The sequence below is a fragment of the Doryrhamphus excisus genome, chromosome 7 (genome assembly GCF_030265055.1).
Source record: "Doryrhamphus excisus isolate RoL2022-K1 chromosome 7, RoL_Dexc_1.0, whole genome shotgun sequence".
NCBI classification, from domain to species: domain Eukaryota; kingdom Metazoa; phylum Chordata; class Actinopteri; order Syngnathiformes; family Syngnathidae; genus Doryrhamphus; species Doryrhamphus excisus.
Genome location: NC_080472.1, coordinates 417,501 through 436,472, shown reverse-complemented (window position 1 = coordinate 436,472; position 18,972 = coordinate 417,501). Strand labels below are relative to the sequence as shown.

The 18,972-nt window shown below is 40.1% G+C and overlaps 1 protein-coding gene across 1 annotated transcript in view; it reads left to right on the top strand.

The window, feature by feature from the left end:
• Nucleotides 1-18,972, top strand: part of ext2 (exostosin glycosyltransferase 2) — a 33,855-nt gene that overhangs the window by 13,622 nt on the left and 1,261 nt on the right. Inside the window, exons 10-15 of the mRNA XM_058078011.1 lie at nt 6,791-6,980; nt 11,360-11,526; nt 12,945-13,088; nt 15,295-15,423; nt 15,882-15,964; nt 17,051-18,972. The exon at nt 17,051-18,972 is cut by the window's right edge and continues 1,261 nt beyond it. Coding sequence (XP_057933994.1) covers nt 6,791-6,980; nt 11,360-11,526; nt 12,945-13,088; nt 15,295-15,423; nt 15,882-15,964; nt 17,051-17,189 — 852 coding nt within the window. The 3' untranslated portion in view covers nt 17,190-18,972. The remainder of the gene's footprint in view (nt 1-6,790; nt 6,981-11,359; nt 11,527-12,944; nt 13,089-15,294; nt 15,424-15,881; nt 15,965-17,050) is intronic.

Genomic DNA, 18,972 nt, shown 5'->3' with positions numbered 1-18,972 from the left:
CCGCACTAACATTAAACTTTCATATCGAGGCGGTCTCAAGGGGTCTCAAACACGCGGCCCGCGGGGCAATTGTGGCCCGCAGGACACTAGTTTGAGGCCCCTGATCTATGGTGTTCGGGTGAATTTTGACCCATATATATTAATGTCAAGAAAAGGTTGAAGAAGTTACAATAATATTGTCATATTAATATAACCGGGTCGAAACCGACCCTAACAATACAGTAGTCATAATTTCAATTAGACCATTTTAAAATGTAGTAAAAAATATTTTTTTTGGTTTTATTTTGTTGGAATAGAGTTTCCTGACAAAGTCTAAAAACCTTGACGCAATAAACAAATATTATGTGATTCTTTTTATGCATTAAAATGTAAAACGGATCAAGAGGAGGATTAAACTGTGTTATTATTAGCATTAATTACACAAAAAAAATGTATCGTCGTTCATGAAACAACTTAAAAAATAAAACAACAGCTAATGTGGTATGTTTGATATTACAAAAAAAAAAACAACACAAAAAGAAGTAAGAAGAAAGTTTGGTTATCCAAATTAGATGACGTAAATAATTTCCTCTCAACTGGAACACCAATTCCAGAAAAGCATTCCTGGTACTGCCACCATGTGTGACTATGTGTGGTATCACTGGTGGTGGTTTTGCAACATGCTTGCATTTTTGAAATCTGATCATAACTATGAAAAGTTCAGCAACGGCCTTGAGAAACCATAACACACACACACACATACACACACACTTTTGGAAGACTTGCTATATGTTTTGTTGAAAATGTAGCCGGGGCCTAGAAGAATAAAAAAAAAAAAGATTGTTGTCACATGTGGTAAACAGGCAACGCTCGCCAGAAAGTTCTGCAACGGCTTTAATGTTATTCCTGGGAACTTGGCAGACCGGTTTTCCTTTTTTTTTTTTTTGTCTTTTCATCACTTTTGAGTAACTAGACTTCTCGGTTATATCACTGTTTTTGCCATTTTCCTTATTTGTTTATGAATGAGCTTCACTTTGAACTTTGTCCGACATTCAAAATGGACGCTAAATGTGCCCTTCACGCGTTCGCTTCAATTGATGGGTTTGAACCCGCATGTCTCAGGCAGTCTGTGTTATGAATGATAGCGTGAATGTGCTCACGAGAGCCTGGTTGCACGCAACTTGGCCGTGCGACCAACTCTTAGGATCCCTGTGTGTGTGTGTGTGTGTGTGTGTGTGTGTGTGGCTCCAGACAAACGAATGTGAGAAAATAATGCAGGGCTCGACAATAACGATGTACCGACTCGCTTACTTGTAGGCATACAGGAGCCTCCAGTGTATAAAAGGCCAGGCAGGGAAAGGAAGGGTGCTTTTTTTGCAGCTGCGCTGTAATAAGACTCGCTTACTTGTAGGCATACAGGAGCCTCCAGTGTATAAAAGGCCGGGCAGGGAAAGCAGGAAGTGAACAAATGTAACAGTTACTGATTGTAAAAGTACCAGATGGAGGGGTAGGATTTAATAAGCTTTGCTTCTTCCTACTCCTTTTGAACATGTGGAACTGGGAACTGATTATGGGATGCATTCAATTGTAATCTGATGCATGTTCAAATGAAACTAAACTATTACCATTACCATTATTAACCACCGCGGCGCCATTCCGGCCGCCTGAAGCATTCCTGTATATTGAAATGCCTGTTTTAGGCTCACACCAGCTCTGGTGCAATTCCGCCTGCGTCGGCTATACGGGACGATGGAAAGAATCCCTTTTGGGTCGAACTTTTTTTTTTCCGGACGCCACAGATACCGCAGATCATAGTTACAATGACGATTCGGATGATATCCAGCAACATGCTAAATGCTATTTAATAATAATAATAATAATACAGTAAACCTCGGATATATCGGATTCAATTGTTCCCACTGGTTTTGTCCGATATAAGCGAAATCCGTTATATGCGTATACCGGAAAATGTCCGTTTTACGCATATATCGGATTTATATCCGGTATATGCGTAAATCGGATTTTATCCGTTATAAAAAGGCACTTCCTTGACTATGTTTCCAATGTACCTGGACGCGCAGGCAACGCTGCAAACGCTGCAAATGACGTCGTATAGCGGCCTGTCACGATTCGGCGAATCGGAGCGCCACGATGCGGCCATCCGATATATGCGAGGGAAATTTAATGGAAATGCATTGGAACGGGACTGGAGATTTTGTCCGAAATAGGCGAAATCCGTTATAAAAAATCTGATATATGCAATGAATTTTTATTGGAAATGCATTACAGAAAAAATTGTTCTTTTTTATCTGTGCGTTGTGAGCGAATTTCCGATATATCCGAGTTCGATATATCCGAGGTTTACTGTAATAAACATGAAACATGTACTTCATCATTGTATGAAGTCGAAAGGCAACAAAAAACCCAGAAAAATGTACGAGACCGCGGCTGTGCAGGCAAATACGGCTAAGTGTATGCAGTGAGCTTTTCACAAAAACTTTTTTTTAGTCAGGAACTGATATTTTCCTGAAACTTACCCAGAAAAATAGGCTTTTTCAAAAATTGTACAAACAAAAAAATTTTTTTCCTGAGCATCAAATTGCTAAAGTTGTGCATCCTTTCATTTTTCACGCTGTGAACCAGGGCAACCCAGTAGCGCCATATCTAATTAAAATTAAAAAATGCAGCACGGAGGGTTTGCTACATGATATATTTGTCTTTTTAAGTGTTTACTACTGACTGATCCAACAATGCTTTGATTGATGAAACGTGTTAGTATTAGTACACAAAAATGTTTTGACATCAGGAGTCTTTAAAAAAAAAAAAAAAGACTTCAAATGAGTCCAGACAAGAAAAGCAGTGTGTGCACTGTTTACTCCTCAGATGGTTATCAACGTAGGGAATAAGTCTCTCTCTTAATTGATAGCCAAAACACGCTTGTATACACAGAATGGAGAAGTCTGAGAGGGCCTCGACCTTTAAAAAGAAAAGTCTGTCTTTACTTTTAGCTGCCTGTCCTTCATGCAGAAAACCCAGGGCAACATCACCAGCAGGCCTGGAAAAATGTGCTTTCAATCACCGGCTTGAAGTTCGACATGAATCGAAGGGGGGGCGTAGAGGGGGGGTGGGCTGTCTCGCTGATTTATTTTGTGCTTTGTTGAAGTTCTTCTTACCATGCACTCAACTGAATGGAAAGCTAAAAACACACCAATGAATGACCAATGGCGTGTCTGTACCCGTACACAAGTGAGTTCTAGGTTCTGGGTTCTGGGTTTCTGGGTCTGAGGCTGAAATGAGACCAGTTGGGGATCACATGGCAAATAAAAGTGGAAAAGACAATTACTAATTCCATAAAAGTCAACGTACACCTGTCGGACTTGTTTCTAAGCGCAACTGATAGACCCATTACAGCATGGGGTCTCAAACACGCGGCCTGCGGGCCACTAGTTTAGGCCCCCCCCCCGCCTTGATTTTGTTTAATGTTAATGCGGCCCGCGCAAGTTTGATATGGATGCTGTATGGTATCATGTACCCAGAAAAAATTATTACATTTGATTAATGTTAGTTATAGTTATCCTCCCTATGCGTGTGGAAGTGGTAAGTTTTTGGCTTTTTAAGTTTAAAGGAAATAACTTTGAGGCTACAGTTTCAGTCGCTAGCGCTCTAGTTTGCGTGTTAGCATGTTCATAAGGATGAAGTCTTGAACCAGTCATGATGTGCTATATATATATCACTATATTGACACTTACTATGGTACCCTTTATGTTATTGTATAGTCATATCACCAAGTACTTTGGTACGTGACAAAAAATAAAAAACAATTTTTTTAATCAAATAAAACTAAAATAAATCACTTCAATTATATTAGGAAAACAGGAAGTGAACAAATGTAACAGTTACTGATTGTAAAAGTACCAGATGGAGGGGTAGGATTTAATAAGCTTTGCTTCTTCCTACTCCTTTTGGACATGTGGAACTGGGAACTGATTATGGGATGCATTCAATTGTAATCTGATGCATGTTCAAATGAAATAAAAACATTACCTATTGCTTCCGCACACCAACCTTGAATTAGCGAAAGACGATGGATGGAAGGATGGATCAACGATGGGTGAACTTATTAGGTGTACCCAGATGAATGTATGTGTGTTCCAATTTTTTCCATATTTGGCTCATGATTTTCTTTTTCTTATAAATATAAATAATAAAATGTAAAAATAAAATAAAACTAAAATAAATAATTAAAATAAAATAAATATAAATAACTTTTAAAAAATAAATAAAATAAATAAAAAATAAAATACAACAAAAATAAATAATTAAAATAAAATTAAATAAATCACTTAAATTATATTAGGAAAACCGGAAGTGAACAAATGTAACAGTTACTGATTGTAAAAATACCAGATGGAGGGGTAGGATTTAGTAAGCTTTGCTTCTTCCTACTCCTTTTGGACATGTGGAACTGGGAACTGATTATGTGATGCATTCAATTGTAATCTGATGCATGTTCTAATTAAATTAAACCATTACCATTACAAATAATACCGCTCATTACTCTCAAAGAACTTGTCTTGTTTCAAGCCGGCATAAAATGTCCCTTGACAGAATCACTTAATAGACGCTAATCATACAAACAAAAACAAAAATAATTATTTTAATAAAAAAAAGCAAAAAACCTTAAAATGTATTATGGAAAGCAGGAAGTGAACAAATGTAACAGTTACTGATTGTAAAAGTACCAGATGGAGGGGTAGGATTTAATAAGCTTTGCTTCTTCCTACTCCTTTTTGGACATGTGGAACTGTGAACTGATTATGTGATGCATTCAATTGTAATCTGATGCATGTTCAAATGAAATTAAACCATTTTACCATTTTAACGTAGCATAGAAGTGTTTCAAATTTAGTTGGTAATTTCGCACAATTATTTTGACATTTTTACAAATCTCCACTCTGGTATTTAAAAAAAAAAAAAAAAAAAGAAAAGATGACATGTATCTTTTGTTTTGTGTTTGAATTAAATGCGTACTTAAGAATCAAGGATGTTCTATTGGATGGGGGTGGCGGGGGGGTAAAAGATCAGTCGTAAGTTGTTAAGCTGCAGCTGTCTTTTCATCTCATTTATTTAGTTTGACAAATGACTTAAGTGGGTTTTTGCAATGAGCGTGCGTCGTAGACGTGTCGGTTTGACAATGTGAGAATAACCACAGGGAAGTTTCCACTTGCCAGTAAAAGTGTGTTTTTTTTTTTACTGGTGGATGGGTGACTGCGGCTTTCCCTGGCGACACTCGCGTGTAAGCGTGGTGGAAAAAAGGTGCGCCACATGGTCACGTTTCTTTTTTCAGAGACGGACTTTTTCATGTCGATTGTTTTTATCTGGTCACGTGTCAACATTACGCTGTTTATTTTGACCAGAGGCCAGAAGAAGAATGCAGATTGCAGGCGTATCACATTGATGAAAGACAGTCGATGTTAAACTACCTGGTTCCATCTTGTACTTCTTCAGGTTTCAACTTCCTCCCTTTTTCTTGAACCCCCCACCCGCCCCCCGTCACTCAAACATCACAGGGACTGGAGATATTTGAAAGGAGACAGTCCACTGTGTTGCAAATTCCTCCCTCCTTTGGCTTTTGTCTTCTGTAGTTGGCCGCTGTCAGGTTTATGTGGCGGACTGAGCCGGTCTTCCTTGTCCACCCTGTTTTTAGGTCTTCATCAAATCTGGAAAACTACTGACGATTGACCTTAGTCTCTTGTGAAGGTTATTTCAGGCACACTGTGGCCCATTTGCAAGCCACGGCTGTTTTTGTTTTGTTTTTATTTGATTTTTTTCATTGATGCATATAAATATAAATAAATATTAAATATTATAAAATAAATTAAAATATTTATATATATTTATTTATTTTATAAAATAAAATATTTTTAAAAAATTATTTTTATAAAATATTTTTTTTATTAATTTTGTAAAATAAAATAAATTATAAAATAAATTTAAATATTTATATTTATTTATTTATTTTATTTACTGATTTGTTATGTCATATTATTATTTTACTTTATTGTAAATATGTTTTCACAAAAAATACTAAAAATAAAAAATCAACCGTTGTTTTACAAAAACAAAGTCAAAACGATTAAAAATAAAAAAAAAATCACTCCAAAGACAAAAAAGTGAATCAGAATAATGAATAGAAATAATATCATTTAAGTAGCATGAAGTAGAAATTCAAAAAGGAAAAAAAAATATTTTAAAGTTAAACAATCCAAAAAATAAAGTTGAAATTTATATTGGGGAAAAGTTATAATACTATGGTAATAAATTTCATAATATTAAGAACAGAAAATTTTACAAGCAAAAAGTTTAAATGGTTGTAAAATTAAAAAAAAAATCGACAGCAAAAATTCTATGAGAACAAAGTAAAAATATTAACAGAAAAATGTTTTACGGCGATGCAAAAAAAAGCTGCATTTCACGAGAATAAAATTGTAATATGAGGAAAGTAGCATAGAGTTGAAATATTAAAGGAAAAGGCATAATTATATGAGAAACAAACGTGTAGCATTTACTGTAGGAACAGAACTGGAGGAGTTTGTCAGTCAATGAGCTGGTTGAATAGTGTTGAAATATTAAAGAAAAAAAATAATTTTTTTAAGGGGTAATATTATGAGGAAAAAAAGCAAAGTTGAAATTTGTTAAATATTACATTGGGGAAAATATTTTAATCTTACGAAAATTTAAAAAAATTGCTGAAAAAGTGTGTATAAAAATGCACACAAGTGACTTTGTGATGTGATTCTGTCTTGTGTAGAAGTGGTCCAGTGTCAACAGTCCCCTGTTTTTGCCACTCATCCCACCGAGAGCACCCGGCTTCACAGCTGTGGTCCTGACCTACGATCGCGTAGAGAGTCTCTTTCGAGTCATCACCGAAATCTCCAAAGTCCCGAGCTTGGCTAAGCTGCTGGTGGTGTGGAACAACCAGAACAAGAGTCCTCCCGAGGGTGAGTGTCACCATTGCTCAATCGGCATCAAGAGCAGATGCAGTCCTTAAAAAAAAATAATTAAAAAAAAGTCCTAAATGTACTAGAATAAAGTAGCATATTTACGAGGATTTTTTTTTTTAATATTACCCTTGTCTCAAACACGCGGCCCGCGGGCCAAATGTGGCTTGCAGGACACTAGTTTGAGGCCCCCGCCTTGATATGAAAGTTTAATGTTTGTGTTTAATTTTTAAAGTTTGATATGGATGCTGTATGGTATCATGTACCCAGAAAAAAATATTACGTTTTTATTAATGTTCATGTTAAAGGTTAAATAACTGTTAATAGTTATCCTCCCTATCCGTGTGGAAGTGGTAAGTTTTTGCCTATTTAAGTTTAAAGGAAATAACTTGAAGGCTACCGTTTAGGTCGCTAGATCTCTAGTTTGCGAGTTAGCATGTGTCTCAAGACCCTGCAGTTGCGCAATATGTTGTAAATCAGGGGTCTCAAACACGCGGCCCGCGGGCCAAATGTGGTCCGCAGGACACTAGTTTGAGGCCCCCGCCTTGATATGAAAGTTTAATGTTAGTGCGGCCCGCGCAAGTTTGATATGGATGCTGTATGGTATCATGTACCCAGAAAAAAATATTACGTTTTTATTAATGTTCATGTTAAAGGTTAAATAACTGTTAATAGTTATCCTCCCTATCCGTGTGGAAGTGGTAAGTTTTTGCCTATTTAAGTTGAAAGGAAATAACTTGAAGGCTACCGTTTAGGTCGCTAGCTCTCCAGTTTGCGAGTTAGCATGTGTCTCAAGACCCTGCAGTTGCGCAATATGTTGTAAATCAGGGGTCTCAAACACACGGCCCGCGGGCCAAAAGTGGCCCGCAGGACACTAGTTTGAGGCCCCCGCCTTGATATGAAAGTTTAATGTTAGTGCGGCCCGCGCAAGTTTGATATGGATGCTGTATGGTATCATGTACCCAGAAAAAATGATTATGTTTGATTAATGTTCATGTTAAAGGTTAAATAACTGTTAATAGTTATCCTCCCTATCCGTGTGGAAGTGGTAAGTATTTGGCTATTTAACTTTAAAGGAAATAACTTGAAGGCTACCGTTTAGGTCGCTAGCTCTCTAGTTTGTGAGTTAGCATGTTTTTTTTTTTTTTCGTTTTTAATAAATGTGTTTTTTTGTTTTTGAAAACCTGATGCGGCCCAGTCTCACCCAGACCCTAGCTCCAGTGGCCATTAAGTAAATTGAGTTTGAGACCCCTGCCTTAGAGTATTAAAATAATCTAAGATTTCAATTATAAGGTCGTAATTTGTTACAATTTTATTCTCAAAAAATCACCCTCATACCTGCAAATTTTTTTTATTTATTTTTTTTATAAAATGAAAAAAATTACTGAAAATAGGCAGATTTTTTTCCCGAAAAAAACACATATTTACCAAAAGTCAAACTATATATTAAATATAACAAATAAAAAATGTACAGCATATTGTGTTTGTGTCTTTATGCTTCACTTATAATGTTTTTTTTGTCAAGCATTCAGATTTCCCACGTGGCGGTCCTTGCAAAAACTTATAATATTATTAGAATAAAGTCAGAAATATACAAGGACAAAAAAAACGGTAACTTTGTGTTTGACAGGAAGTGAGAAGGGCTCGGCAAAATTGCTCAACTGCTCTGTTTTGCTGCCACGTTATAAATAAAAGCTTGAGAGGAACGTTGCTACCAAGCATCATTCCTCGCACCTCTAATGACTTGTCTCGAATGCGCCAATTAAAAACGGTAAACAACTGTTACCCCAACCGACGGCTGGGGGTGGGGGCGTGTGACGTTGACCAGAAATCAACCCCCTCCGCTTGTCAAAGACTTGGCTATTTCTAATGAAGTAGCGAGAAAAGCTTTGAAGTGCTCCATCATGGCCGCACGTTTCCTTTTCATCAGAGGCGTCAGCGGCGCCTGGCCTGGAGCGGCGTGACCCATTAGAATTAACGAGGGGCCATTGACAGGTCAGACTTAGGTCTCAGTCAAGTACAAGGGAAGATCCCGCCCCCCACCCCCGCCCCCCGCCCACTGTGGCACCAAGCTTTGACCTGCTGACTTTACATGTAAATAATTGCGTACAATCTGGCATTATTACCGCCACAGATGCATTATTTTTTTTATTTTTTTATTTATGGATGCTTCTCCAGACGGGTGTCCAAGCCTCACGTGTCCGCATCATAAACCCGACACTAAACGCTGCTTTCACACCTTTCACTTGTTTTGATCCACATCAGTTGACAAATGTTTGTTTACAAATTAATTGTTTTTTTTTCCCGCACCGGAGTCAAACGATGTCTTTTATGCTGCGCCAGGGGTCTCAAACTCAATTTACCTGGGGGCCACTGGAGCTAGGGGCTGGGCGAGGCTGGGTCGCATCAGGTTTTCTAAAAAAAAAAACAAAAACAAAAAAATGCATTTATTAAAAACAGAAAAATTAATAAACTTTGCTTTGGTTCCGATTTTTTACAAGAAAAGCTCTGATAAAACATTAATAAAAAATAACAAAATTAGATGAAAAAAAAATCAAGAATAAAGAAAATCAATCAGTAATAAATAAATAAATATAATAATAATAATAATAAAACGGCAAATAATAAAATTATTTTTTTCAAATTAAAATGAACAAAGCATTATTAGAGCCCTGTAGACATGACAAAACACGACTATAGTCACATTTATACTCTTTTTATTTACAACATATTGCGCAACTGCGGGGTCTTGAGACACATGCTAACTCACAAACTAGAGCGCTAGCGACCTAAACGGTAGCCTTCAAGTTATTTCCTTTGAACGTAAATAGCCAAAAACTTACCACTTCCACACGGATAGGGAGGATAACTATTAACAGTTATTTAACCTTTAACATGAACATTATTTACAACATATTGCGCAACTGCAGGGTCTTGAGACACATGCTAACTCGCAAACTAGAGAGCTAGCGACCTAAACGGTAGCCTTCAAGTTATTTCCTTTGAACGTAAATAGCCAAAAACTTACCACTTCCACACGGATAGGGAGGATAACTATTAACAGTTATTTAACCTTTAACATGAACATTATTTACAACATATTGCGCAACTGCAGGGTCTTGTGACACATGCTAACTCGCAAACTAGAGAGCTAGCGACCTAAACGGTAGCCTTCGAGTTATTTCCTTTGAACTTAAATAGCCAAAAACTTACCACTTCCACACGGATAGGGAGGATAACTATTAACAGTTATTTAACCTTTAACATGAACATTATTTACAACATATTGCGCAACTGCAGGGTCTTGAGACACATGCTAACTCGCAAACTAGAGAGCTAGCGACCTAAACGGTAGCCTTCAAGTTATTTCCTTTAAACTTAAATAGCCAAAAACTTACCACTTCCACACGGATAGGGAGGATAACTATTAACAGTTATTTAACCTTTAACATGAACATTAATCAAACGTAATAATTTTTTCTAATACCATACAGCATGTATGTTGTCAAATTATTGCTTTTCTTTCCTGAAAAATAAATAAACAAATCAAGAATAAAGAAAATCAATCAATCAGTAATAAATGAATCTAATAATAATAATAAAACGGCAAATAATAAAAACTTAAGAAACCACATATAGTTGGTGGGTAGACAAATTATTTTTTTCAAATTAAAATGAACAAAGCATTATTAGAGCCCTGTAGACATGACAAAACACGACTATAGTCACATTTATACTCTTTATTTACAACATATTGCGCAACTGCAGGGTCTTGAGACACATGCTAACTCGCAAACTAGAGCGCTAGCGACCTAAACGGTAGCCTTCAAGTTATTTCCTTTGAACGTAAATAGCCAAAAACTTACCACTTCCACACGGATAGGGAGGATAACTATTAACAGTTATTTAACCTTTAACATGAACATTATTTACAACATATTGCGCAACTGCAGGGTCTTGTGACACATGCTAACTCGCAAACTAGAGAGCTAGCGACCTTAACGGTAGCCTTCTAGTTATTTCCTTTCAACTTAAATAGCCAAAAACTTACCACTTCCACACGGATAGGGAGGATAACTATTAACAGTTATTTAACCTTTAACATGAACATTATTTACAACATATTGCGCAACTGCAGGGTCTTGTGACACATGCTAACTCGCAAACTAGAGCGCTAGCGACCTAAACGGTAGCCTTCAAGTTATTTCCTTTAAACTTAAATAACCAAAAACTTACCACTTCCACACGGATAGGGAGGATAACTATTAACAGTTATTTAACCTTTAACATGAACATTAATCAAACGTAATAATTTTTTTTAATACCATACAGCATGTATGTTGTCAAATTATCGCTTTTCTTTCCTTCTCGCCTGACAGAATCCCTCTGGCCTAAGATCAGCGTCCCACTCAAAGTTGTTCGAACCAAAGAGAACAAGCTGAGTAACCGTTTTTTCCCCTACGACGAGATCGAGACGGAAGCCGTGCTGGCGATCGATGACGACATCATCATGTTGACATCGGATGAACTGCAGTTTGGCTATGAGGTGCGCTCCTTCCTTGTCCAATACTTTTCCCATATTTCCTCATGATCACAGCCTTGTAAAGTTCTTGTGGAAGAGTCGAATAGCTCGGATGTGACGGAAAAGTGCGGAATGTTGACGGCTTTAGAGGCCCTAAATCTGCCCTGCCCTCACCTGAATGTATTTAGGAGATATTTAATCTCCTAATTTTGTTGAAAATTGTAGCCAGTTTAAGGAGAATTACACGGAATTACACGGAATTAGAAACTCCACAGATTATATATTTTAGCTCATTTTTCTATCATTTTCTCTTGGCTAGTAATTATATGGCCATTAAAAGCTGCAGTTTCGTTTAGGGAAGGGGTCTCAAACACGCGGCCCGCGGGCCAAATGTGGCCCGCAGGACACTAGTTTGAGGCCCCCGCCTTGATATGAAAGTTTAATGTTAGTGCGGCCCGCGCAAGTTTGATATGGATGCCGTATGGTATCATGGAGGAGACCAGGGTTCAATTCCACCCTCGGCTATCTCTGTGTGGAGTTTGCATGTTCTGTTCTAACCACTTGATCACCGTGCAGCCCATGATGGGAACAATAGTTTTCCAAACTTATATTGGTACTTGTTTGTATATTTCGTATTAGAGACCCGAGTTCGATTCCACCCTCGGCTATCTCTGTGTGGAGTTTGCATGTTCTCCCCGTGCATGTGTGGGTTTTTTTCCGGGTACTCCGGTTTTCCTCCCACATTCCAAAAAACATGCTAGGTTAATTAGCGACTCCAAATTGTCCATAGGTATGAATGTGAGTGTGAATGGTTGTTTGTCTATATGTGCCCTGTGATTGGCTGGCGATCAGTCCAGGGTGTACCCCGCCTCTCGCCCGATTACAGCTGGGATAGGCTCCAGCATCCCCCGTGACCCTCATGAGGAAAAGCGGTAGAAAATGAATGAATGAATGAATGATGTCATACCGGGCGGCACGGCGGTCGAGTGGTTAGCACGCAGACCTCACAGCTAGGAGACAAGGGTTCAATTCCACGCTCCGCCAGTTTGCATGGAGTTTGCATGTTTTCTCCGGGTATTCCGGTTTCCAAAAAACATGCTAGGTTAATTAGCGACTCCAAATTGTCCATAGGTATGAATGTGAGTGTGAATGGTTGTTTGTCTATATGTGCCCTGTGATTGGCTGGCCACCAGTCCAGGGTGTACCCCGCCTCTCGCGCGAAGACAGCTGGGATAGGCTCCAGCATCCCCCGCAACCCTAATTAGGAAAAGCGGTAGAAAATGAATGATGTCATAATGAGGGGCTAAGCTAACCAATCATTTAAAAAAAAGGCAAGATTACCTGTGCTATGTGGGTGAGGAAATCAAGCGCTCCTTTTTTTCCTCCTGCCTGTGAAAAAATCTATCTTATGTGTTCTATTTCGCCCCCACGTCCACTTGCAGGTATGGAGGGAGTTCCCTGACAGGCTCGTGGGTTACCCAGGCCGACTGCACCTTTGGGACCACGAAATGGGGAAGTGGAAGTACGAGTCCGAGTGGACCAATGAGGTCTCCATGGTTCTCACTGGCGCTGCTTTTTACCATAAGGTGACACACACACACACACACACACTTATGGATGCTAAACTACAATTTCTTATTGTGATGTTACCATTGATGCACATGGAGATAGATAAATACTTTATTAATATGTAGTAAGTGAAATTCAATACTAAAACTAAATAGCTTAATTGTGTACCCCAATACGACTTTTCCACTTCCAATACGATCCCGATATTGATCAGATATTATCGCAAATCATACATACTGTGGTGCCTTGGTTAACATTCAATTAATTTCTTCACTGTTTTTTTTTTTTTTGCCGAGGGTGGAATCGAACTCGGGTCTCCTAGCTGTGAGGCCTGAGCGCTAACCACTTTTTCACCGTGCAGCCCCATTGCACAACATGCACTTTAATAGTCACAGCTCTTACAAGCATATATATTTTGACCAAAAACCAGTGAATCACACATGAAACATCAAATTTCATGCAAACCTGTTCATCATTTAAGTATCATCATCCGTGCAGAGGGTGTTGAGTGTTGTCACTTCACCATACTTTTAATGCTTTTACCCCCCGCCAATACGATCCCGATATTGATCAGATATCATCGCAAATCATACATACGGTGGTGCCTTGGTTAACATTCAATTAATTTCTTCACTGTTTTTTTTTTTTTTGCTGTTTATGATTGAATGCAGTATACTGTTAGTAAAAGAAATATTTAATTTAAGCATTATTGCTTTAAAATGGCTAAATGAAGTAAAATACCAACATGTAGTATTTTACACTGGTTACGAGGTGTTAGTAATTGCAGCAGATAATATATGAAAATGTTTTGAAGATCATAAACAGGGTTTCTATGCTATAACTACGAAAATATTCAATTTTGCAGAAATTCAGTTATCCCAGTCGGGTCTAGAACCAATTAACCGTGATAAATCGGGACAGCCCGAGTCACTAACGGTGGTGCCTTGGTTAACATTCAATTCATTTCTTCACTGTTTTTTTTTTTTGCTGTTTGTAATTGAATGCAGCCAATGTTAGTAAAAAAAAATATTTAATTTAAGCATTATTGCTTTAAAAAGTTTGCTTTAAAAATACCAAAACAAGGTCGATGAAGCATCTAATTATGAATGTAGTATTTTACACCGGAGACTAACGGTGGTGCCTTGGTTAACATTCAATTCATTTCTTCAGTTTTTTTTGCTGTTCGTGATTGAATGCAGCCAATGTTAGTAAAAAAAAATATTTAATTTAAGCATTATTGCTTTAAAAAGTTTGCTTTAAAAATACCAAAACAAGGTCGATGAAGCATCTAATTATGAATGTAGTATTTTACACCGGAGACTAACGGTGGTGCCTTGGTTAACATTCAATTCATTTCTTCACTGTTTTTTTTGCTGTTCTTGATTGAATGCATCCAATGTTAGTAAAAAAATATTTAATTTAAGCATTATTGCTTTAAAAATACCAAAACAAGGTTGATGAAGCATCTAATTATGAATGTAGTATTTTACACTGGTCACTAGGTGTTAGTAATTGCAGCAGATAATATATTGACGATCGTAAACAGGTTTTCTATGCTATAGCTACAAAAATATTCAATTTTGCAGAAATTCACTTTTCCCAGTCGGGTCTGGAACCAATTAACCGTGATAAATCGGGACAGCCCGAGTCACTAACGGTGGTGCCTTGGTTAACATTCAATTCATTTCTTCACTGTTTTTTTTTTTTTTTTGCTGTTCGTGATTGAATGCAGCCAATGTTAGTCAAAAATATTTAATTATGAATTAATTAATTATGAATGTCACTAGGTGTTAGTAATTGCAGCAGATAATTTTCTATGCTATAGCTACGAAAATAGTCAATTTTGCAGAAATTCACTTATCCCAGTCGGGTCTGGAACCAATTAACCGTGATAAATCGGGACCGCCCGAGTCACTAATGGTCAGTTTTTTTTCCATTGTAACTCCGGATCAAATGACATGGAAATGTTGCAGAGTTGGGCAACCCGTTTCCTCCGGTCCGCTGTGTGTATGGGTGTGTGTGTGTGTGTGTGTTTGTAGACAATAAAAGGGAAGATTGCATTGATGGACGAGTCGAATGTTGCAGGCCGGCTGAGGTTATCAGTCAGCCTCTTAAAAAGCTCAACACACTCACTTTGGTTCTAAGCAAATTCTTCCCCACCGACGACGCACTTTCCGGGTCATCCGGTGAGCCTCATCTGCGTCCTTCATGTTTTTCTTGCAGTACTTCAACTACCTGTACACATACAAGATGCCGGGAGACATCAAGAACTGGGTGGACGCGCACATGAACTGCGAAGATATCGCCATGAACTTCCTGGTGGCTAATGTTACCGGCAAAGCCCCCATAAAGGTATATTCATCTCATCGGCTGGTCTGGGGGGGGGGCTGTAACCTCACAGAAAGAAGGGGGGGGGGCGGAGGTGAAGACAGACGGAGCGGACCAACATTCTGGTTCTAATCAGTTGCCACTTCACTGCTTCACCCCCTTCGTTTCACTCAGGTGTCGGGGCCCAAGCTCAAATCCTGCCCTAACCTCCCTTATCAGGGGTGAGACCCCCCCACCCCCCCTTCTTTGCAATGTGTTTTCCCAAGCGCACACACACACACACAACCACCAAATCGTAATCTTCAGCACCCCCCCCCTCCCCAACAGAAAACCATCTTTCACCGTCGTCTCTCACGTAACATCATCACATTCTTCCCCACTGCGGTGCCTTGCTCATTTTTATCCCAGCAGACGTTGAACCACCATCATTATTAGCCCTGGGTTTTCTTAACTGACATTTGCGGGTGTGACTTTTTCCCTAGGTGACCCCCCGGAAGAAGTTCAAGTGTCCCGAGTGCACTGCCATCGATGGGCTGTCCCTGGATCAGACTCACATGGTGGAGAGGTAACGCAGAGGAATTGTTTAAAAAATCGGAATCGGAAAATTCGGGGGGCCTATCCCAGCTGTCTTCGGGCAAGAGGCGGGGTGGCCAGCCAATCACAGGGCACATATAGACAAACAACCATTCACACTCACATTCATACCTATGGACAATTTGGAGTTGCTAATTAACCTAGCATGTTTTTGGAATGTGAGAGGAAACCGGAGTACCCGGAGAAAACACATGCATGCACATGGAGAACATGCCCAAGGGTGGAATCGAACCCGGGTCTCCTGCGTGCTAACCATTCCACCACCGTGCAGCCCTCAATAGTGTTAGTTGTTAACCAAAAAACATGTTAACAGGGGCGGATGTTAATCAAGGTTAGCATGCAGCCCTCAATAGTGTTGGTTCATTCATTTTCTACCGGTACACCCTGGACTGGTGGCCAGCCAATCACAGGGCACATATAGACAAACAACCATTCACACTCACATTCATACCTATGGACAATTTGGAGTCGCTAATTAAGCTAGCATGTTTTTGGAATGTGGGAGGAAACCGGAGTACCCGGAAAAAACCCACGCATGCATGGGGAGAACATGCCCAAGGGTGGAATCCAACCCGGGTCTCCTAGCTGTGTGGCCTGCGCGCCAACCATTCTTCCACCGTGCAGCCCTCAGTAGTGTTGGTTGTTAACCAAAAAACATGAGAGGAAACCGGAGTACCCGGTAAAAACCCACACATGCACGGGGAGAACATGCAAACTCCACACAGAGATGGCCGAGGGTGGAATCGAACTCGGATATCCTAGCTGTGAGGCCTGAGCGTTAACCACTTTCACACCGTGCAGCCCTATCGCACAACATGCACTTTAATAGTCACAGCTCTTACAAGCATATATATTTTGACCAAAAAACAGTGAATCGCACATGAAACATCAAATTTCATGCAAACCTGTTCATCATTTAAGTATCAACAATGCTGTTCACAAATCCTCCAAGGTGAAAGGCTTCTCATCCGTACAGAGGGTGTTCCAGTGTTCTCACTTCACCATACTTTTAATGCTTTTTTTTTTTACCCCCCCACCGCCCCCCCTCCCTCCATAGATCTGAGTGCATCAACAAGTTTGCATCCGTTTTCGGTACCATGCCTCTGAAAGTGGTGGAGCACCGCGCCGACCCGGTTCTCTACAAGGACGACTTCCCGGAGAAACTCAAGAGCTTCCCCAACATCGGCAGCCTCTGACTAACATGCGGTCCGTGTCGTGACCTTGCCACGGCCCCCGCAGACCCGCACCTGTCTGTCATACCAAGGTATCTTTTCTACTGAGGCGTTCCAGTATTTATATTCCCGTTTGTTTTGGGAACCGTCAAGGAATATTAACAAATGAAGACGTGATGGAGTGTGACACTCGATGCTGACTGATAAATGATCCCGGGTGAGCTCCAGCTGTTATGGAATGAGTTCACATGTACATGTATACATATATAAATATATACATATATACATATGTTAGGGTGCATCACATTTGAATGGGTCGCTAATTAACCTAGCATGATTTGGAATGGCGGAAACCGGAGTACCCGGAATAAAACACACGCATGCACGGGGAGAACATACAAACTCCACACAGAGATAGCCAAGGGTGGAATCGAACTCGGGTCTCTAATACGAAATATACAAACAAGTACCAATATGAGTTTGGAAAACTATTGTTCCCATCATGGGCTGCACGGTGGGAAAAGTGGTTAGAACAGAACATGCAAACTCCACACAGAGATAACCGAGGGTGGAATCGAACCCTGGTCTCCTAGCTGTGAGGTCCGCGTGCTAACCACTCGACCACCGTGACGCCCCTAAATAATCATCACGAGGGTCGCGGGGGTGCTGGAGCCTATCCCAGCTGTCTTTGGGACGAGAGGCGGGGTACACCCTGGACTGGTGGCCAGCCAATCACAGGGCACATATAGACAAACAACCATTCACACTCACATTCATACCTATGGACAATTTGGAGTCGCTAATTAACCTAGCATGTTTTTTGGAATGTGGGAGGAAAACCGGAGTACCCGGAGAAAACCCACACACTAAACTGCAGCTAGGGCGGCACGGCGGTCGAGTGGTTAGCGCGCAGACCTCACAGCTAGGAGACTAGGGTTCAATTCCACCCTTGGCCATCTCTAATGGCTAAGTCGCTTATTAACCTAGCATGTTTTTTGGAATGTGGGAGGTAAACCGGAGTACCCGGAGAAAACCCACACACTAAACTGCAGCTAGGGCGGCACGGCGGTCGAGTGATTAGCGCGCAGACCTCACAGCTCGGAGACAAGGGTTCAATTCCACCCTTGGCCATCTCTAATGGCTAAGTCGCTAATAACCTAGCATGTTTTTTGGAATGTGGGAGGAAAACCGGAGTACCCGGAGAAAACCCACACACTAAACTGCAGCTAGGGCGGCACGGCGGCCGAGTGGTTAGCGCGCAGACCTCACAGCTCGGAGAATAGCGTTCAATTCCACCCTTGGCCATCTCTAAATGCCAAAGTCGCTAATTAACCTAGCATGTTTTTTTGGAATGTGGGAGGAAAACTGGAGTACCCGGAGAAAACCCACACACTAAACTGCAGCTCGGGCGGCACGGCGGTCGAGTGGTTAGCGCGCAGACCTCACAGCTCGGAGACTAGGGTTCAATTCCACCCTTGGCAATCTCTAATGGCTAAGTCGCTAATTAACCTAGCATGTTTTTTTGGAATGTGGGAGGAAAACCGGAGTACCCGGAGAAAACCCACACACTAAACTGCAGCTCGGGCGGCACGGCGGTCGAGTGGTTAGCGCGCAGACCTTACAGCTAAGAGACTAGCGTTCAATTCCACCGTCGCTAATTAACCTAGCATGTTTTTGGAATGTTGGAGGAAAACCGGAGTACCCGGAGAACCCCCACACACTAAACTGCAGCTAGGGTGGCACGGCGGTCGAGTGGTTAGCGTCGCTAATTAACCTAGCATGTTTTTGGAAATTCAATTCCACCCTT